The sequence below is a fragment of the Heterodontus francisci genome, chromosome 14 (assembly GCF_036365525.1).
Source record: "Heterodontus francisci isolate sHetFra1 chromosome 14, sHetFra1.hap1, whole genome shotgun sequence".
Lineage (NCBI taxonomy): Eukaryota > Metazoa > Chordata > Chondrichthyes > Heterodontiformes > Heterodontidae > Heterodontus > Heterodontus francisci.
Genome location: NC_090384.1, coordinates 37,580,968 through 37,604,024, shown reverse-complemented (window position 1 = coordinate 37,604,024; position 23,057 = coordinate 37,580,968). Strand labels below are relative to the sequence as shown.

The following is a 23,057-nucleotide window of genomic DNA, read 5'->3' as shown; positions in this document are numbered from 1 at the left end:
ATCAGATCATCAACAGTGGTCTAGAAGATGGAATTTGTAGAATGCTTTTGTGACAGTTTCTTGGAACAATACGTTATAGAACCGACTAGGGCTAAAGCTATCTTCGATCGTGTATTGTGTAGTGAAGCAGGGTTAATAAGCAATATCATAGTAAAAGATCCACTGGGAAACAGTGATCATAATACCATTTGAATTTCATGTTAAGTTTGAAAATGACACATTTTAGTCACAAACAAGAATCTTAAAGCCAGTTACGAAGATATGAGGGGAGAAATGGTTAAGGTTAATTGAGTAAATAGACTGGAAGGTATGGTGGTAAGTGAACAGTGGCAAACAATTCAAAGGATTTAACAAAAGTACATTCCGTTCAAAACCAAAAACTCCTCCAGAAAGACCTATCTGTGGCTCGCTCAGGAAGTTAAGGAGAGTATTAGACTAAAAGAAGAGGCTTACAATGTTGCAAAAAATAGTAGCAAGTCTGAGGATTGGGACTGTTCTCGAAACCAGCAAAGGGTCACCAAAAAGTTGATGAGGGGAAAAAATAGAATGAGAGTAAACTAGCCAACAATATAAAAACAGGTTATAAGAGCTTTTATAAGTAAATAAAAAGGAAGAGAGTAGCTAAAGTAGACGTTGGTCCCTTAGAGGCAGAGACAGCTATGAGGGAATGAGGAAATGGCAGAGGCTTTGAACAACTATTTTGTATCTGTCTTCACAGTAGAAGACACCAGCTCCGTACCAGAAATAGGCAGCAACCTAGGGGCTAAAAAGAGTGAGGAAATTAAGAATATTGATATCAGCTGAGAAAAAGTATTGGAGAAACTTGAGGGACTAAAATCTGACAAGTCCCTGGGACCAGATGGCCTACATCCTAGTGTTCTAAAAGAGATAGCTGCAGAGATAGTGGATGCACTGGCTATGATGTTCCAGAATTCTTTATATTCAGAAATGGTCTCATCAGATTGGAAGCTGGCAAATGTTACATCGCTTTTCAAGAAAGGAGGTGTAGAGAAAACTGGGAACTACAGGCCAGTTAGCCTAACATCAGTCATTAGGAAGATGCTGGAAACTATTATTCAAGAAGTCTTAACATTGAACTTGGAAAAACATAGTTTGGTTGGAACAAGTCAGCATGGTTTTACAAAAGGGAGATCCTGTTCGACAAATTTATTAGAGTTTTTTTGAGGATGTAACTAGTCGGGTAGATAAAGGGGAACCAGTAGATGTAGTATACTTGGATTTTCAAAAGGCATTTGATAAGGTGTCACATAAAAGATGAATTGGAAAGATAAGGGCTCATGGTGTTGGGGGTAATATATTAGTGTGGATAAAGGATTGGTTAACAGACAGGAAGCAGAGAGTGAGCATAAATGGGGCATTTTCAAGTTGGCAGGCAGTCAATAGTGGGGTGCCACAAGGATCAGTGCTGGGGCCTCAGCTATTTACACTCTATCAATGATTTGGATAAAGAGACAGAGTAATGTATCTAAGTTTGCTGATACATCTTGGTGGAAAAGTAAGCTGCGGGGAGGACACAGAGGCTGCAAAGAGATCTAGACAGGTTAAGTGAGTCGGCAACAAGATGGCAAATGGAGTATAATGTGGGGAAGTGTGAAGTTGTTCACTTTGGTTGTAAAAATAGAAAAGCAGAATATTTTAAAAGTGTGAAACTGGTAAGTGATGTTCCAAGAGACTTGGGGGGTACTCGTACAAGGAACAGACAAAATTAACGTTCAGGTGCAGTAGGCGATTAGGAAGGCAAATGGCATGTTGGCATTTATTGCAAGGGGATTGGAGTACAGGAATAAAGTCTTACTAAAATTGTACAGGGCTGTGGTGAGACCACACCTGGAATACTGTGCGCAGTTTTGGTCTCCACATTTAAGAAAGGATATACTTGTATTGGAGGCAATGCAGTGAAGATTGTCGAGATTGGTCCCTGGGATGAGGGGATTGCCCTATGATGAGAGGCTGAGTAAATTGGGCCTATATTCTCTGGAGTTTAGAAGAATGAGAGGTGATCTAATTGAGACATACAAGATTCTGAAAGGTCTTGATAGGGTAGAAGCTGAGCGATTGTTCCCACTGGTTGGGGAATCCAGAACATGGGGACACCGTCTCTGGATAAGGGGTCAATCATTCAGGACTGAAATGGAGAGAAATTACTTTGCTGAAAGGTTTGTGAATCTTTGAAATTTTATACTCCGGAAGGTTTTGCATGCTGCATCTTTGAATATATTTAAGGCTGGGATAGATAGAATTTTGGTCTCGCAGGGAATCGAGGGATATAGGGAGTGGGTAGGAAAGTGGAATTGAAGCCCAAGATCCGCAATGATTGTATTGAACGGGGGAGCAGGCTCAAAGGGCCATATGGTCTACTTCTGCTCCTATTTCGTGTGTTCTTGGTGTTGTGCCCAGAACTGCTCACAATGCTCCATGTGTGCTCTAATCAGGGCTTTGTATAGCTGCCGCATGACTCCTCGCCTCTTGTATTCTAGATCTCAAGATATAAAGGCCAACATTCCATTTGTTTTTTGATTTTTTTTTGCACCTGTTCATGACATTTTAATGGCCTACTCCTGCTCCTGTTTCTAATGATCCTATGTTAAATAAATACAGTGAATATTTGAGGGCCCAACACCCAACATCTCTTTGGGATACCATTAGTCACATCCTGCCAATTAGAGTACCGGCCCATTATCCCTACTCTCTGTCTGTTGTCAGCCAATCTCTTAACCAGGTCAATAATTTGCCCTGAATTCCATGAGTTTCAATTTTAGCACACAGCCACATACGACAGACTTTATTGAATCCTCTGGAATTTCATATAAATGAGATCCATAGACATTTCCCTGTCCAGTACTTTAGTAAACTCTTCCAAAATTTTGAACAGGTCCATCAAGCATGACTTACCCTTTACAAATCCATGCTGCTCCTCCCTAGTCATTTGAAAATTTTCAAATTGTTACGTCGCTCCATCCTTAATAGATTCCAGTGATTTCATGACCATGGCTGAGAGACTAACATTTGTGCTACACAAGTGCCAGGCAAAGACCATTTCCAAGAAAACATCTAACCATCTCCCCTTCACAGTCAATAACATTACCATCACTGAATCCCCTACCATTAACATTCTGGACATTACCGTTGACCAGAAACTTAACTGGACCAGCCACAGAAATACTGTGGCTCCAAGAGCAGGTCAGAGGCTGGGAATTCTGTGGCAAGAAACTCGCCTCCTGACACCCCAAGGTTATCCACATCTCCAAGTAATGGAATACTCTCCCCTTGCCTAGATGAGTGCAGCTAGAACAATACTCGAAGTTTGACACCATCCAGGACAGAGCTGCTTGCTTGATTGGCTCCCTTTCCACCACCTTAAACATTCAATCCCTCCATCACTGGTGCATAGCAGCAGCAGTGTGTCCCATCTACAAGATGCGCTACAGTCTCTCCCCATGGCTCCTTCGCCAACACCTTCCAAATCCGCGACATCCACCATCTGGCAGATAAAGAGCAGCAGATGCATGGGAATGCCACCACCTGCAAGATCCCTTACAACTCACACCATCCTAACTTGGAAATATATTTTCATTCCTTCACCATTGCGAGGTCAAAATCCTGGAACTCCCTTCCTAACAGCACTGTGGGTGTACCTACACCACAAGGACTGCAGCAGTTCAAGAAGGCAGCTCACCAGCAACTTAAGGGCATTTGGGGATGGGCAATAAATGCTGGCATTGGCAGCAATGCCTACATCCCATGAACGAATTATTTAAAAACAAGTCTGTAATTCCCTTGTTCCTCTCTCTCCTTTCTTAAATAGTGGAGTGACTGTGTATTTTTGCAATCTAAAGGAATGGGTCCTAAATTGAGAGAACTTTGGAAGATCATAGTTAAGGCATCTGTAATGTTCCCATCTACTTTCGTTAAAATCCTGGGATCAAAACCAGCTGGTCCCGGGGATTTGTCGCTCTTTAGTGCCATTACTTTATTAGCTTACATTAATTTTGCTGAGTTCCTTCCCCGTTTCAGTAATAGTTTCCTTGAGATATCCACCATCCTATACCCTTCCTCTACTATAAACCCTGATGCAAAGTAACTTTATAAATAATTATGTCTGCTATTTCCTTATTTTCATTTACAATAACCACAACTGTCAATTTTTAAGGGGCCCTAATTGCTCTTAACCCCCCCCCCCCCTCTTTTTTTTTTTCCAGTGTAATTGTAGTAAAAGTTTATGTTGATATTGGTATCCCTTGCAAGTTTCTTCTCGTGTGTCCTTTTGTAGCTCTTACTGTGTTTTGTCACCCTATGCTGTTCTTTGTATCTCTCCCACTCCCCAGGATCTGTGCCACTTTTTGCATTCTTTTATGTATTTTTTAGTTGTACCTCTTTGTCAGTAGCAGTGTAAAACATGTTGACATGAAACCTATGCACCTTTCTCTCATAAAAGATCAAATTCTTTTCCACATTACACCCTATAGAGTGTTTGGCATCTGATATTTTAATTAGTGTTTTTATTTTGTGTTTCAGACTTGTGTATAGAAAAATCTGGCTTGGTCAAAGCTGCACTCAATTCTTTTCTTCATTTATCATTTCTTTTTCAGTGCTTTAAAGGCCTTGAGCCAATATCGTGTCGGGCCTACTTCTAATCTCATCGATGTCCTGTTTGGTGCTTCTGAACCAAGTTCTCCCTCAGAAAATCTAAGTAAGACCATTTCTTGCGCATCATTTGCTCATTGTTCTGATAATTTGAAAATGGAGAATTCATTCATTTTAACTTTGCAGTACAGGGATATTGAGAACCTGTAAAGAATATGTTCACTGTGACTGCTGTGACCAGTTTTATTTTCATTGTAGAAATTATGGAGACAGGAAAGTAACGCATGCATTCTCTTTTTGTTTAGGTTCAAGCTCACCAAAATGGTTAGATCAGACTGAAATTGAGAATTCATTTTATTTTTACCTCTAAAATTTTTTACTTGCTCTGGAATGAAAATGCTGCAAGCTTCAGAAATGCAGGGCCATTTTAGCTGCATTCATGCTTTTGTGTTATTTTATATAAATACATAGTTGCTAACATTGTTCATGTATCTATGTATGTATTTTGTGTTGATCTTCACTGTCGAAGACGCAAAAAAAAAATCCCAAAGATACTTGAAAAATAAGAGGTAAAAGGGAGGGACGGACTTAGAAGAATCGCAATCACCAGGGGAAAGGTACTGGGAAAACTATTAGAGCTAAAGGCTGACCAGTCCCCAGGACATGTTGACCTGCATCGGAGGGTCTTAAAAGAAGTGGCTGCAGAGGTAGTAGATGCATTAGTTGTGATCTTCCAAAATTTCCTAGATTCTGGAAAGGTCCCAGCAGAATGGAAAATAGTTAATATAACACCTTTGTTCAAAAAAGGAGGGAGACGGAAAGCAGTAAACTATAGGCTTGTTAGCTTAACATCTGTGATTGGGGAAAATGCTAGAATCCATTATTCAGGAGGTTACAGCAAGATATTTAGAAAATCATAATGTGATCAGGCAGAGTCAACATGGTTTTGTGAAAGGGAAATCACGTTTGACTAATTTATTAGAGTTCTTTGAGAGAAGTAACAAACAACATGGATAAGGGGGAACCTGTAGATATGGTGCACTTGGATTTCCAAAAGGCACTCGATAGGTGCCACATCAAAGGTTACTACAGAAGATAAGAGTTTGTAGTGTAGGGGGTAACATATTAGCATGGATAGAGGATTGGTTAGCTAACAGGAAGCGTAGAACAGGGATAAATGGGTAATTTTCATGTTGGCAGGATGTGACTAGTGGAGTGCCATAGGGATCAGTGCTGAGGCCTCAACTATTGACAATCTACATCAATGATTTGGATGAAGGGACCATATGTATGGTAGCTAAATTTGTAGATGACACGAAGATAGGTAGGAAGGTAAGCTGTTAAGAGAACATAGAGTCTACAAAAGGATATAGATTGGTGAAGTGAATGGGCCAAAAATTTGGCAGCTGGAGTATAATGTGGGAAAATGTGAACTTGTCCACTTTGGCAAGAAGAATGGAAAAGCAGAATATTATTTAAATGGTGAGAGACTGCAGACCTCTGCAGTACAGAGGAATCTGGCTGTCCTGGTACATGAATCGCAAAAAGTCAGTATGCAACTACAGCAAACGATGAGGAAGGCAAGTGGAATGTTGTTGTTTATTGCAAGGGGAATAGTATATAAAAGTAGGGAAGTTTTGCTACAGTGTACGGGGCCTTGGTGAGACCACATTTGGAGTACTGTACAGTTTTGGTCTCCTTACTTCAAGGATAAAATTACATTGGAAGCATTTCAGAGAAGGTTCACTTGACTGATTCCTGGGATGAAGAGGTTATCTTATGAGGAAAGGTTGAACAGTTTGGCCCTATACCCATTGGAGTTTAGAAGGATGAAAAGTGATCTTATTGAAACATAAGATCCTGAGGGAACTTGACAGTGTAAATATTGGAAGGATGTTTCCACTAATTGGCGAGACTAGAACTAGGGGACACTAGGGGTCTCCAATTGAAGACAGATGAGAAATTTTTTCTGACGGTTGTTAGTCTGTGGAATTCACTTCCTCCGAGCAGTAGAGACTGGTTCATTTGAATATGTTCAAGGCTGAGTCAGAAATTCTTGATAGACAAGGAGGCCGAGTGTTATGGGGGGCAGACGGGAAAGTGGAGTTGAAGCCACATTTAGATCAGCCATGATTTATCAAATGGTGGAGCAGGCTCGAGGGGCCGAATGGCCGCCTCCTGCTCCTAGTTCGTGTGTGTGTGTGTGATGTGCTTCCTTTAATAAGTGTTGAATGCTGGTTTGCTTTTCTTAAGAAACCCCAGAGCTGTACAACCCTTGCCTGGATGACTCTCAGAAAGAAGCGGTACATTTTGCACTGTCACAGAAGGAAGTTGCAATTATTCATGGGCCTCCTGGTACTGGAAAGACGACTACAGTTGTAGAAATAATTCTGCAGGCAGTAAAACAAGGTCTGAAGGTGAGCCATTTAGTAACATTTTGCTTTCATTATACATGGGCAGCTATAGATCATTCAGTATTGGAGTACTTTTACTTTTAAAAAAAAAAAAAATTTTATTTGGGAACCAAATTGAGCAACAAGAAGTTGGTAGAATTTTTTTTTTTGCACAGAAGGGTCGGATGCTGTAGTGGAAGCAGAATGCATAATAGTTTTTAAAAGGGAAGTGGATAAATATTTCAAAAAGAAAAAGTTAAAGGGGTATGCAAAAGTGAAGGTGAAGGGAGCTAAGCACATAGCTGTCTGAGAGCTAACATAGATGCGATGGGCTGGATGGCCTCCTTTTGTGCTGAAATCTTCAATTTTTATTTATGATTTTAGTGCAGACACCATCGAGGTTGAAAGAGTAAAAGAAATGAAGGTAAATCGAAAAGAAGGGTATGTAGGATGATGATTCTGCTGACCTAGATTCCATAACTGGTGTCAATCACATAAGGCTGTTTTGAATAGCACAATTGAAAAGTCATACTAATGAATAAATGTTGATTTAAATAAGCATTGTATTTGTTGAGCCAGCTAATATGCTATGACGCAGATAGATAAAAAGAGAGCCACAAATACTGGAAAACTGAGGTGGAATCTGATCCACTATGCATTTCCATCATTTGAAACAGTGATCGATTTCTTCATTAGAACTTGGAGTGTCAAGTGGGAGAAGCTCCTTTTACAGTACTGACCGGAACCAAAGAGGCAGAGACTGCGTTATGTGCATGTTGGATTTGGTCATTCTGATCTACAAAACACAGTTAACTTTTGTCAACTGGGATAAAAAAGTGAATTGGACAGGTAATAGTAGAATTATTTAGCACAGAAGGAGTCTATTCAACCCATTATGCTGAGGCCAACTCTTTGAAAGTGCTATTTGATTAGTTCCACTCCCCTGCTCTTTTCCCATAGCCATGCAGATTTTTACTTTTTAAGCATATATCCAATTGCCTTTTGAAAGTTAGTGGTAAGTCTGCTTTTTAAAAAAAAAATCTTGTTATTTTGGTCTTTAGTTGAAAGGCAGTTTATTTTAGTAAAAAGGGATAATGTGATCAGAAGGAGTTGGGTGGTTTATTTATCATGATTCCAACCTGTTGGGTAAAACAATGGCCTGGATTTTGCAGTCAGCAGCATAGGAATGGTGCTCGCTATTCACCACGCTGACAGCTGCCCACAGAATTTTCTCGAGCTTGGGTTTACTGTCATTGGGTGTGGTGTGCCCTGCAGGAGATCTGTGGTGTGTGTGAGCAGGGCAAACATTGATGTTCCTCTTCAACTTATCAGATTGAAGAATTCTCACAGCCATGCAGAGTCTAACTAGGTAATATAAATTGGAGTTAAATGATGCACAGAAAGCTAAATAAATATTGGGAAAGATGGGATTATGAGAGAGGGGTCTGAGGCAGACAGAAAAGTTTTAAAAATTAGTTTAAAAAACACATTCAATTCAGAAGGGATGAGATTTTACATGTAAAATTAAATTTTTAGGGCCAGAGTGTTTGTTGGCAGTAATTAGAACTTAACATGTCATTAAAAATTCACTTACACCTGAATGCACCAGCCCACTTTTTCTGATGCATTTAGGAGGTAAGCATTGCAACTTCATGCCCCGACTTGATTTTAATGCTGAGGCTAGCAGTGAGATATTGTTACAATGCAGCCTTCGGAGGAGCAGGGTAACTGGGATTGCAACTTCCAGATTTCTGTGTTTAACTGTGTATGTGAAGTTGCTGCCTGATTTACTCCATAATGAAGGTAAGCACCCATACCCTTATTCTCGATGCAAAATCCAAGTCATTGAATAAATCTTATTATTTTTGTGGTGATTTATTGTACTTTTTAATGGTTCCAGTTACTGACAGTAATTGATTAGCATAGCAGGCCATTGGTCTGGTGCAAGTATGAAAGCATTTTAGCAGAATGACTCCCTGACAGCTGTGGAGAAATATCAATGGAGCTGTACCATGTTTGAACTGTGCATACAATTTTAATCTCAAAAGCCTGGAGAAGTTTAGTTCATTTTGTTCACCTTTCTGTATAAAAGAGATCGTGAGAGTGAAATGCACAGGATATCACATGGCTTTCTCTTTTGTCCACCTCTCAATTTGAAGGAAGGTTATTTTGGAATGAGTGGCATTTAGTGGCATTGATTGTCTCTGCCTGATTTTTCTACTTTCTAAACCAGAGCTAGTGAGATTAGTAGTAGATGTCTTAATTATTCACCTTACTACCTGAACAAATGTGAGAGTGAAAGCCAATGATATTAACAGTGTGCGCTTCATTCACAAGCGTTCCTTCATTAAGCACATCATCGAAAAGGAAAGTCTAGTGGAATTTGTAAACTGTCTAATTTTATTTGCTTTCACAACTAAAGTGTGTTTCATAAGGGGAAGGGAAAGATCAAGAGCCAGTGTGACCAGCAGTCTGGCTTATTTTATCCAACTTTCTGATTGAAGGGAAAATCCCTCATGAGATTTAGAGCCAATGAGGAAGAGAAGTATGTAGTGGTGAACATTTGTAATTCTCTTTAATAAAAAAAAATCCTTTTAAAGGGTATTTTAGGAGTGTTTTAGCATTAAAATTTACTAAGATTGGAATTGCAGTATTTTATTGAAATTCAGGAGTAGTGTAGTATATTTCTCCAACTTTAAAATCAGCTAGATTGAAAATTGTCCTTCTGGATATTATAGGGCACATCACAATAGAGCCAGGAGTATAGATCAGAGAGTCTGCACCTCAATATGCCCTATCTCTGACCCAGACATGGGATCATAGCAATAACCCTCATGTAATACCCCACATATTTAGGAACTTAAGTGTTTGTGATTCCTGACAACTTTTACATTTCTCATTTGATTAGTCTGTTTCAATGATCTGGATGTCAAAAGATGTCTTATCAATGAATTATGTTTTTTTTTATCTTCCGAAGGTGCTTTGCTGTGCTCCCTCTAATGTTGCTGTCGACAATCTTGTTGCGCGCCTGGCGCAATTTAAAACGCAGGTTTTGCGTTTAGGTCACCCTGCTCGACTGCTTGAGTCCATACATCGCCATTCTCTGGATGCTGTATTGACACACAGTGACAACACCCAAATAGTAATGGATATCCGGAAGGACATCGATCAGGCATTTGTAAGTATCTCCACAACAGGGAACTAGATTGCATTTGTATTTTGGTTTGTTTCACATCTTTGTAGAGAATAGTTTTTTTTTATTATTGTTATATAGTTTTCAGCAAACCAACTTTTCCAACTGAATTTTTTTCTCATTATGGTAAGTGAAATATGCTTTGCTCTTCTAAAGTTTATTTTCTGCAAGTTTTATGTTAACGTGCCAATATGTTCAATGCAGAGAGAAAAAAATTATCACTCTTTGTTCAAAGGCAAAAATGAAAAAGGCACAGGACAGAGGAGAGAAGGTGCACTTTCGTGGTGAAATCAAGACTTTGAGAAAGGAGCTGAGAGCAAGGGAGGAGGCAGCTATAGTACAAATACTAAAAAAAGCCAGTGTCGTCTTGGCAACTAACACAGGTAGACCACTTAAGGAACAAAGGCCGAGTGCGGGTTTACTTGAGTAGAAGCAGCAATTATATTTTCTTAAATAACTCTCTCTTGCCTAAACCTCAAAATTGGTTAACCCTTTACCCACATAGTCTGTGCTTTGTACAAAGTTCAAGATTGCCATCACCTAATCATCAATTATTTTGCATCACCACCTCTCCTACTCTTTTCAATCTTTGTCGTGTACTATAGAGCCTTGGTCCCAACTTAGGTTTCTAAATAGGCGTTCTTTCCCCTCCAATAAGGATAGCCTTAATTGAAGCAATTTCTGCTCAATTATGAGCAGTTTTCTGCTGTGGATTTACTGCATGGATAACTGGATCAAGGCTATACAAACTGCTTTCATATTTGTGCTCTTGTAGCAGGCATAGTGTGGAAACTTAAAATCACAAAATAATGTGATTTCAAATTTTCACATGCATAATTCTGCAGCACTGTGAACCTGTAGTAAAAATGGGGATCAGAATAATGGGATTTCTAAAGGCTTTATTGCATGTAGAATTATGGTAATGGACATAATTAAATTACCCATGGCCGGGGGTGTTTGTTTTTGTTGTATGGAGCTGCTTTCAAATTCTGCATTGTAGATTTAAATTAAAGAGCACTAAAGAATTAATTGCCGGTTAAAGGAAAGAATTTCAATTTGTCTAGCTTCTTGTCCCAATATCTGAAAAATACCAAAGTGCTTCATAAATAACAAGCTACTTTGAACAGCAATGATTGTTGGTATTTGGGTTGATGTGGCAGCCATCATGCACACAGTAAGATCCCACAAGCAGCAGTGAGACAAATGGCCAGTAAATCTGTTTTTGGTGGTCTGTAAACAAAAAATGAATTAGCTGGAAATAGGCCAGGCAGCATCTGTAGACTTTCTATTGACATTTCAGGTCTTAGACCTTTAAAGACACTTCTATTTTTTTTTTGAGATTTGCATGTTTTTTTCTTTTTGGTTTGTGTTTTGTGTTCTCTTTGGAAAGTACCACATTATTCTTTAATATCCATGCAAATTATCAGGACAGGCAAATGGAGCCTTGGTTTAATGTCTGTCTGAAAGATGGCAGCTCTGACAGCACCATACTTGCTCAGTACTACACTGATATGTGGGCTTAGATTATGTGTGCAAGTCCTGGAGTGGGATTTGAATCCACAACCTTCTCATTCAAAAAGTGCACCAAGCTGACCCCTTATCTTGAGTTTTTTTAAATGTCATTTTGGATAGCTTTAACTTCTTTAATGTACCATGATTTGCAAATGGCAATGTAATGTTCTCTCTCCTTTCAATAAATTATGAAGACTGGGGCTATACTTTCAGAACAGTCGATTTCTGCAAATTTCTAAAGCTCGGAAGAAATTGTTTACATTTTGGACCACCGGGGATGGCATATAAAAGTCAAGCATACAAAATGTAAAGTTGCCGTGAGCTATTAATGTAACACCATTACAACAATAACCATATTCTTATGCATCAAAGGTGTGCATATGACAAGTAAAGGGGACTTCAAATAGTATCTGTAATTCTCTGACAAAGAATTCAGGGTAGGATAACAATTCAGGGTTGTACTATAATGGAATTGAAGTCCTACTGTTGTACAGTAGATCATAGAATAGAATCATGGAAAGTTTAAGGCACAGAAAGAGGCCACTTGGCCCAACGTGTCTATGCCGGCTGAAAAACGATCCACCTATTCTAAGCCCACCTTCCAGCATTTGGTCTGTAGCCATGCAGATTACGGCACTTGAGGTGCATATCGAGACTGCTTTTGAATGAGTTGAGGGTTTCTGCCTCAACTACCCTTTCAGGCAGTGAGTTCCAGACCATCACCACCCTCTGGGTGAAAATGTTTTTCCTCATCTCCCCTCTAATTTTTTTTTATTAATCACTTTAAATCTATGCCCCCTCATCACTGAACTCTCTGCTAAGGTGAATTTCCACCTTCACCTCCACTCTATCCAGGCCCCTAAAAATTTTGTACATTTCAATCAGATCTCCCCTCCGCCTTCTCTGTTCCAAGGAGAACGACCCAGCCTATCCAATCTTTCCTCATAGCTGCATTTTTCCAGTCCTGGCAACATCCTTGTAAATCTCCTCTGTACCCTCTCTAGTGCAATTACATCCTTTATACAGTTGCTGTATACATTCATTTTTACACTCACCTTATCCACTGATGTGCAGTTTAACTTTTCCCAGCTGCTCTTTGTGATTTCTAGGTGCTTCTAATGATGGTCCATTAAAACTCCTGTCGGATGATTACTTTGATCTCGTAGTGATTGATGAGTGTGCACAGGCTCTGGAAGCAAGCTGCTGGATACCATTAATGAAAGCCCCAAAATGCATCCTGGCTGGGGATCACAAACAACTTCCTCCAACCATCATTTCGCACAAGTAAGTCCATTAAAAGTAGTGAGAGGCTCCCTACCTACTAAACCTCCCTTCCATCACTCAAAAATCAGATTGTTTGCATATTACTTTTAGTCTAGAAGACAGCACTGGCAAAGTAAAATTCCAGGCTGCATAAAGAGAAGTTCCTTGTGTAAAAATGGCAGAAAAGCTGAGCATGATTCTAATCTGAGGAAGCAGGTAACCCTTGTGAATTTAATTCTATGCTGCATGCAAATTCAGATTGGAAAATCTCCACAGGTGCTTAATTCAGTGCTCCAGAGAAGGAGGCTCAGAACCTGAATGCAACAACTTCCATCTCAATATTGTAGTTGGAGTCCGAAGGTCAAGTCTGCGTCCCATCACTCTCTGTATCTGCTTTTTCCTTCAAGGTGCTAGTAATGCCTGTGTTCAACATATGGGTGATGCACAGCCAGCAGTAAGCTCAATGTAAGCTTACCAGATGCAGCAAATCCAGCATTGGGTTTGGTACTGGTATGTGAGGCTAGCACTTTGGGAACCAGTGCTATAACCAGTATAAAGAGCTCTGTTGCTACATAATTTTCTCCAATTAAGTATAGGGAAGACTGAAACCACTGTCTTCAGTCCCCACCACAAACTCCGTTCCGTAATCACCGACTCCATCCATCTCCCTAGTCACTGTCTGAGACTGAAACAGACCACTCGCAACCTTTGTGTCATATTTGACCTAGAGATGAGCTTCCAATCACGCATCTGCTCCATTGTCAAGACTGCTTATTTTCATCACTAGTCTCTGCCTCTGCCTCAGCTCATCTACTGCTGAAACCCTCATTACTTTTATTACCTCTAGACTGGACGATTCCAATGCTGCCATGGTCAGCCTCCTGTTTTCCACTCTGTTTAACTTGACCTGATCCAAAATTCTGCTGCCCATGTCCTAACTCTCACAAATCCTGTTCATCCATTCCCCTTTGGCACCCCAGTCCAGCATGCCATTATCTTAAAACTAGCAGTGGCTGGCAAAACACTTGCAGTGAAATTAGTATCTTTATTGCAATAGTACTTCTTTTAAATCCCCATCCCATCTCACCCCTTCTTCCAGTGCTAGTGCCATTCCCATTCATCATTCCAAGTTGTTTCTCTGCTCAACCCTGCACTCTCCTCTCTCTTTTCCCCCCCCCCCCCCCCCCAATCCCATGCACCAGGCTCTGCCCACCAAATCAACTGATCAATCAAAACAGTCCGGACAGGAAAAAAAATGTGCATTATTTTTTATAGATTCTCATACTTGTGTTCAAACCACTCCATGGTCTTACTCCTCCCTATCTCTGGTGCCTCCTGCAGCCCTGCAACCCTCCTAGATTTCTGTCCTCTTCCAGTTCTGGCCTCTTGTACATCCCCAATTGTAATCGCACCACCATTCGCTGCCATGCCTTCAGCTCCCCAGCTATAGAATTCCCTTGCTAAAGTCATGGGATGTGGGCGTCGCTGCCTAGGCCAGCATTTATTGCCCATCCCTAACTGCCCTTGAACTGAGTAGCTTGCTAGGCCATTTCAGAGGGCATTTTTTTTTTCTTTTGAGAGTGAACCACATTGCTGTGGGTCTGGAGTCACATGTAGGCTAGACCAGGTAAGGGCAGAAGATTCCTTTCCCTAAAGGACATTAGTGAACCAGATGGGTTTTTACAACAATCGACAATGGTTTCATGGTCACCATTAGACTAGATTTTAATTCCAGAATTATTAATTGAATTCAAATTTCCCCATCTGTCATGGTGGGATTCGAACCCATGTCGCTAGAGCGTTAGCCTGGGCTCTGGATTATTAGTCTAGTGACATTACCACTACGCCACCGTCTCCCCAGAGTTGCCTTCTTGATCCACTACAATCTGTATGGTGTAGTTGCATCCACAGTGCTGTTTAGTAGTGATTCCACAGATAAGCCTACAGCTTCCTTCTGTGCCTCTCTTGGCATCCTCCAAAGGGCTCATTGAGGTACTCTGCACTGGCTCTTTCGAGCAGCAACCCCAATTGCCCAATCCTCTCTCGATCTCCTTGCCCATTGCACCCACTGGGGGCTAATCTTATCGGTCCCCATCCCTCCCCTCCCTTGCAAATGTCTGAAACTAAACCAGACTGTTCGTAACCTTGATGTCATATTTGACCCTGATATGACCTTCTGAGCACACATTCACACCATCACTAAGATCATCTATTCCATTCTGTAACATTGTCTGACTGCATCCCTGCCTCCGCTCATCTGCTGAAACCCTCATTCATGCCTTTGTAATCTCTAGACTTGACTATTCCAATGCATTTCTGGTTGCTCTCTCACATTCGGCCCTCTGTGAACTTGAAGTCATCCAAAACTCAGCTGCCCATGTCCTAACTTGCACCAAGTCCCATTCCCATATCAGCCATGTGCTCGCTGAGCTACATTGACTCCCTGTCCAGCAATGCCTTGATTTTAAAATTCTCATCCTTGTTTGTAAATCTCTTAAGAACCTCATCCCTCCCTATCTGTGTAATCTCCTGTAGCCCCATAATTCTCCGAGATACCTGCGCTCATCTAATTCTGGCCTCTTCAGCAACCCTGATTTTAATCGCTCCACCATTGGTGGCCGTGCCTTCAGCTGCCTAGACCCTAAGCTGTGGATTTCCTTCCGTACACCTCTCCGACTCTCTATCTCACTTTCCTCCTTTTAAGACACTCCTTAAAAAAATACTGCTTTGCCCAAGCTTTTGGTGATCTGGTCTAATATATCCTCATGTGGCTCGGTGTGATTTTGTTTAATAATGCTCCTGGGAAGTGTCTTGGAAGTTTTTTTTAATGAGTTGCTGCTGCTGTTCCTTTTCCTCTTCCTCCAGTATTGTAACCCAACAGAGATATGTTTCCAACTCGGGATGGTGTGCGATTTGGAACGGAATTTGCAGATTTTGCCTTGCACCTGCTGCCCTTGGTTATCTAGATACTAGAGGTTGTGGGTATGGAAGGCGCTATCACAGAATTCTTGGCAGTGCATCTTGTAGATGGTACACGCTGCAGTAACAGTATGCTGGTGGTAGAGAGAGTGAATGTTTAAGGTGGTAAATGGAGTGCCTTTCAAGTGGGCTGATTTGTGCTGGGTGATGTCAAGGTTCTTGAGTTGTTGGAGCCACACTCATCGATGGAAGTGGAGAGTATTCCATCATACCACTGACCTGTGCCTTGTAAATGGTGGAAAGGCTTTGGGAAGTCGGAAGGTGAGTCACTTCCCACAGAATTCCCAGCTCCTGACCTCTTAGTCATATTTATGTCCAGTTAAGTTTCTGGTGAATGGTGACCGCATCCCCCAGGATGTTGATGGTGGGAGATTCAACAACGGTAATGTCATTGAAAGTCAAGGGATGTCAAGTGAGAATCTCTCTCGTTGCCAATGGTCTTTGCCTGGCCCTTGCGTGGTGCAAATGTTACTTGCCACTTATCGGCTCAAGCCTGAATGTTGTTCGCGTCTTGCTGCGCGCTTGCACGGACTGCTTCGTTATCTGTGGAATTGCGAATGGAACTGAACACTACATTCATCAGTGAACATCCCCACTTCTGACCTCATGACGGACGGAAAGTCATTGGTGAAGCAGCTGCAGATGGTTGGGTCTAGGACACTACCCTGAGGAAGTCCTGCAGTGATGTCTTGTACGAGATACTTGCTCCCTGTGTGGATGAGGAAAAGGGCTGCGGGGAGGATGAGCCAACTGACCATGGCACCATGGTGCAGAAGGCCATTCAAGAGGGGGGAGCAAAAAGACAAGTGGTAGTTATAGGGGATTCTATAATTAGGGGGATAGATAGTATCCTTTGCAAGCCGGATCGGGAGTTCCGCATGGTGTGTTGCCTGCCCGGTGCCAGGGTGCAGGACATCTCTGACCGGCTTGAAAGGATATTGGAGCGGGAGGGGGAGGATCCAGTTGTTGTGGTCCACGTTGGGACTAACAACATAGGCAAGGCTAGGATGGAGGACCTGTTTGGGGATTATAAAGCACTCGGAACGAAATTAAGGAACAGGTCCTCGAGGGTCATAATCTCCGGATTACTGCCCGAGCCACGTGCAAATTGGTTTAGGGATAAGAAAATTAGGGAAGTAAACACGTGGCTAAGGGAGTGGTGTGGGAAAGAGGGGTTCCATTTCATGGGGCATTGGCATCAGTTTTGGAACCGGGGGGATCTGTACCGATGGGACGGTCTCCACCTGAACTGATCTGGAACCAGTGTTCTAGCGAAAATTATAAATAGGGTGGTCTCTAGGACTTTAAACTAGTGAGTCGGGGGGAAGGGAAAGGGAAAACGACAGGGAGTATGATGGTAAATAAAAAGGTAAGCAGCAGGTTAACGTGTGCAAGAGGGTTTAAGTTCAAGGCAGACTATGCAAGAAGCAGAAAGGAAGGATAACTCAGGAGTTATTATTAGAGATGTTGGAAATCATGAGGGTAAGAAAGCTAGCATAAAGGCACTTCACCTGAATGCTCGCAGCATTCGTAACAAGGTTGATGAGTTAACGGCACAAATCATCGCGAATGAATATGATTTGGTAGCCATTACGGAGACATGGTTACAGGTTGGTCACGACTGGGAGTTAAATACCATGGGGTACCACACTATTCGGAAGGACAGACGGGAAGGTAAGGGAGGTGGTGTAGCTCTGATATTCAAGGATGACATCAGGGCGGTGCTGAGAGATGATATAGGTTCTATAGAGAATGAGGTTGAATCCATTTGGGTGGAAATTAGAAACTCTAAGAAGAAAAAGTCATTGATAGGCGTAGTCTATAGGCCACCAAATAATAACATCACATTGGGGCGGGCAATAAACAAAGAAATAACTAATGCCTGTAAAAATGGTACGGCAATTATCATGGGGGATTTTAATCTACATGTAGATTGGTCGAACCAGCTCAGTCAGGGTAGCCTTGAGGAGGAGTTCGTTGAGTGTATCCGTGATAGTTTTCTTGAACAGTATGTAATGGAACCGATGAGGGAGCAAGCTATCCTAGATCTAGTCCTGTGTAATGAGACAGGAATAATTAATGACCTCATAGTTAGGGATCCTCTTGGAAGGAGTGATCACAGTATGGTTGAATTTAGAATACAGATGGAGAGTGTGAAGATAAAATCCAATACCAGGGTCCTGTGCTTGAACAAGGGGGACTACAATAGAATGAGGGAGGACTTGGCTAAAGTAGACTGGAAACAAAGATTTTATGGTGGGGCAGTTGACGAGCAGTGGAGGACTTACAAAGCAATTTTTCAAAGTGCTCAGCAAAAGTATATTCCAGTGAAAAGGAAGGACTGGAAGAAAAGGGGTAATCTGCCATGGGTGTCTAAGGAAATAAGGGAGGCTATCAAATTGAAAGAGAAGGCATACAAAGTGGCCAAAAACAGCATGAAACTAGAAGATTGGGAAAACTTTAAAGGTCAGCAGAAAGCCACAAAAAGAGCTATAAAGAAAAGTAAGATAGAACATGAGAAAAAGCTAGCACAGAATATAAAGACAGATAGCAAAAGTTTCTATAAATATATAAAACGAAAAAGAGTGGCTAAAGTAAACGTTGGTCCTTTAGAGGATGAGAAGGGGAATTTAGTTATGGGATATGATGAAATGGCCGAGGCATTGAACAGGTATTTTGTATCGGTCTTCACAGTGGAGGACACTAATAACATGCCAGTAATTGACAAAGAGACGAACGTAGGTGAGGACCTGGAAACAATCATTATTACGGAAGAGGTAGTGTTGGGCAAGCTAATGGAGCTAAGGATTGATAAGTCTCCTGGCCCTGATGGAATGCATCCCAGGGTACTAAAAGAGATGGCGGGAGAAATAGCAGGTGCACTGACGGTAATTTTCCAAAATTACCTGGACTCTGGGGTAGTCCCAGCAGATTGGAAAACAGCAGATGTGACGCCACTGTTTAAAAATGGAGGTCAACAAAAGATGGGGAATTATAGACCGGTTAGCTTAACCTCTGTAGTGGGGAAGATGCTTGAGTCTATTATCAAAGAAGAAATAGCAGGGCATCTCGATAGAAATTGTCCCGTTGGGCAGACGCAGCATGGGTTCATGAAGGGCAGGTCATGCTTGACAAATCTTTTGGAATTCTATGATGACATTACGAGCAAGGTGGACAATGGGGACCCAGTGGATGTGGTGTACCTAGATTTCCAAAAGGCCTTCGACAAGGTGCCGCACAAGAGGCTGCTGCATAAGATGAGGATGCATGGCGTTGGGGGTAACGTATTAGCATGGATAGAGGATTGGTTGACTAACAGGAAGCAGAGAGTGGGAATAAATGAGTGCTATTCTGGCTGGCAATCAGTCACTAGTGGTGTGCCTCAGGGATCGGTGTTGGGACCGCAATTATTTACAATTTATATAGATGATTTGGAGTTGGGGACCACGTGTAGGGTGTCAAAGTTTGCAGATGACACTAAGATGAGTGGCAGAGCAAAGTGTGCAGATGACTGTGAAACTTTGCAGAGGAACATAGATACATTGAGCGAGTGGGCAAAGGTCTGGCAGATGGAATACAATGTTAATAAATGTGAAGTCATTCATTTCGGTAGGAGTAACAGTAACAAGGATTATTACTTGAATGGTATAAAGTTGCAGCATGCTGCTATGCAGAGGGACCTGGGTGTCCTTGTGCATGAATTGCAGAAGGTTGGTCTGCAGGTACAGCAAGTAATTAGGAAGGCAAATGGAATTTTGTCCTTCATTGCTAAAGGGATTGAGTTTAAAAGCAGAGAGGTTATGTCGCAGCTGTATAAGGTACTGGTGAGGCCGCACCTGGAGTACTGTGTGCAGTTTTGGTCTCCTTACTTGAGAAATGATGTACTGACACTGGAGAGGGTGCAGAGGAGGTTCACTAGGTTGATTCCGGAGTTGAGGGGGTTGGCTTATGAGGAGAGACTGAGTAGATTGGGATTATATTCATTGGAATTCAGAAGAATGAGGGGGGATCTTATAGAAACATATAAAATTATGAAGGGAATAGATGAGATACAAGTAGAGAGGATGTTTCCACTGGCAGGTGAAGCTAGGACAAGAGGGCATAGCCTCAAGATTAGAGGGAGCAGATTTAGGATTGAATTGAGAAGGAACTTCTTCACCCAGAGGGTTGTTAATCTATGGAATTCCTTGCCCAGTGAAGAAGTTGACGCTACTTCAGTAAACGTTTTTAAAGCTAAGGTAGATATCTTTTTGAACAATAAAGGAATTAAGGGATACGGTGAGAGAGCGGGTAAGTGGATCTGAGTCCACGAAAAGATCAGCCATGATCTTATTGAATGGCGGAGCAGGCTCGAGGGGCCGGACGGCCTACTCCTGCTCCTAGTTCTTATGTTCTTATGAGATGATTGGCCTCCAACAGCCAACCATCTTTCTTTGTGTTAGGTATGACTCCAACCAGTTGACCGTTTTCCCCAGGTTCCCATTGACTTCAATTTTTCAAAGTCTCTCTGATGCCACAGTCACTCAAATGCTGTCTTGATGTTAAGGGCAGTCTACCTCTGTCCTTTTAAATTCTCCTTAAAACCTACTGACAAAGATTTTGGTCACCAGTCCTAATACCCCTTTATGTAGCTCGATGTCAAATTTAATTTAATCACGCTCCTGGGATGTTTTACTGAGTTAAAGGTGCTACATAAGTGCATCATGTTGTGATTGTTTCTTCGTGGAAATGGAGAGTGGTGTGGGCAGAAAGAGCTCGTGCAATGTGATTGATCCATGAAGGTAACCCATTAAAGGAATGATGACTGTGACAGTATTGTTTATTAAGTGATTGATGAAAACTTGATTATTACTGGGAAGTACGGACTCTGTTATTTCTGTGCCTGCAAGATATTGGTGTTTTCAGTCCCCAAAGACACGAGAGGGAAATCCTATCAATTTGTGGAATTTCAGCTCACTCTTTGATGTATTCTATATTAGTTTTACATGCCAGCTGAGCAAACTGCACCTAGTATGTAGATTGTCATTCTAGACCGTGCAATTCTCCAATTATTGATGAGAAGTGACCTTTATAACTCACTCAGGCTCATGCTACTCATGAATGATGAATATTCTACCTTTGTGAAAGAATCAGTAGAGTTCCCCATCAACATTCACATTCTACAAATTTATCTCAATGGCAAAGTCCACTGTAAACAAAATAACTCTTCCTCTTGCAATTTCATGTTGCTATTTATGAAAGAATATTGGCTTGTTCCTCAATGGAACAATATTCCCTAATAATCAGGTAGATTGATTCAGCGGAGTTCTGAAAGTGTGATGTGATATAATGAAGAATATATGACTAGTATTTGTAAGATTACTCAATATTACACTTCAGGGAGGTGAGAATCAATTATTGTAATTGATGTTTGGTGAGTGCCCTTTGGGCCACAAAAATGGTTTCATATGTGAGCAGAATGTAAGCATGTAAATAGTAAAGGGATAGTCACAGGAAGGATGGGGCAGACTAAGGATCAAATTGGAGATTTTCTTGTGGCATAGGGCATGACTCGGGTACATTAAGTCTGAAAGTGATGGTATGAAGGGCAAGTTGGCTATGGTAGATTTGGAAACTACGTTAAAAGGTATGACGGTAGACAGGCAATGGCTAGCATTTAATGAACTAATACATAGTTCACAACAAAAATACATTCATTTAATGCACAAAAATCCAGCAAGGAAAGTGTTTCAACCGTGGCTAACGAAATAAATCAAGGATTGTATTAGATCAAAGGAAGAGGCGTATAAAGTTGCCAAAAAAGGGGCAAGGATTGGAAAAATTTTGGAATTCTGCAAAGGAGGGCCAAGATAAAGATTAAGAAAGTGAAAATAGAATATGAGTAAACTAGCGCGAAACATAAAAACGGGCTGTAAAAGCTTCTATAAGGTATGTAAAAAGGAAAAGATTAACAAAAGAAAAATGTGCGTCCATTACAAGCGGAGTCAGAAGAATTTATAATGGGGAATAAGGAAATGGCAGAGGACCTTTATTACAAGGAGATTTGAGTATAGGAGTAAAGATGTCTTTCTATAATTATGTAGAGCCTTGGTGAGACTGCATCTGGGGTCTTGTGTGTGGTTTTGGTCTCCTTGCTTTGCCATAGAGAGAGTGTAAACAAAGGTTCACCAAGCTAACTGGGATGGAGAGATGTTCTATGAGGAAAGATTAAATAGACTGGGCCTTTATTCTCTGGAGTTTAGAAAAATGAGGTATCATTCAAATATACAAAATTCTTACAGGGCTCGATAGGGTAGATGCAGGAAGGATGTTTCCCCTGGCTGGGGTGTCTAGAACTAGGGGACGCAGTCTTAGAATAAGGGGCAGGCCATTTAGGATTGAGGTGAGGAGGAATTTCTTCACTCAGGATGGTGAATCTTTGGTATTCTCTTCCCCAGAGGGCTTTGAAGGCTCAGTCATTGAGCAAGTTCAAGACTGAAATCGATAGATTTCTACATATTAAAAAATTTCAAGGGACTCTGGGATAGTGCAAGAAAATGGTGTTTAAGTAGAAGATCTGCCATGATCTCATTGAATGGCTGAGCAGGTTGAATGGGCTGAATGGCCTACTCCTTCTATTTCTTATGTTCTTGGATGCAAAATACTCCTTTAGTACCTATCTTCACTGCCAATTTCACAGTAATTGGGAGATAGAGAAATTGGTTAGGATAAAAATAAAGAGTAGGTACTTAAGGTGGCAGAGTTCAAAGCAGAAAGTCCATCTCATCTGGATGGGATGCCTTTTTTTTTTTTGAGATACAGCACTGAAACAGGCCCTTCGGCCCACCGAGTCTGTGCCGACCATCAACCACCCATTTATACTAATCCTACACTAATCCCATATTCCTGCTACATCCCCACCTGTTCTTGTATTCCCCTACCACCTACCTATAGTAGGGGCAATTTATAATGGCCAATTTACCTATCAACCTGCAAGTCTTCTGATGGTGGGAGGAAACCGGAGTACCCAGCGAAAACCCACGCAGACACGGAGAACTTGCAAACTCCACACAGGCAGTACCCAGAATTGAACCCGGGTCGCTGGAGCTGTGAGGCTGCGGTGCTAACCACTA

At 41.4% G+C, this 23,057-nt stretch overlaps 1 protein-coding gene across 8 annotated transcripts in view; it reads left to right on the top strand.

Moving 5' to 3' along the window:
- Positions 1-23,057, top strand: part of ighmbp2 (immunoglobulin mu DNA binding protein 2) — a 91,671-nt gene that overhangs the window by 23,009 nt on the left and 45,605 nt on the right. For all 8 annotated transcript variants that reach the window (XM_068046014.1, XM_068046013.1, XM_068046008.1 and 5 more), the window contains 5 exons: positions 4,611-4,711; positions 6,859-7,022; positions 9,976-10,176; positions 10,427-10,574; positions 12,813-12,987. In XM_068046014.1, coding sequence (XP_067902115.1) covers positions 4,611-4,711; positions 6,859-7,022; positions 9,976-10,176; positions 10,427-10,574; positions 12,813-12,987 — 789 coding nt within the window. The remainder of the gene's footprint in view (positions 1-4,610; positions 4,712-6,858; positions 7,023-9,975; positions 10,177-10,426; positions 10,575-12,812; positions 12,988-23,057) is intronic.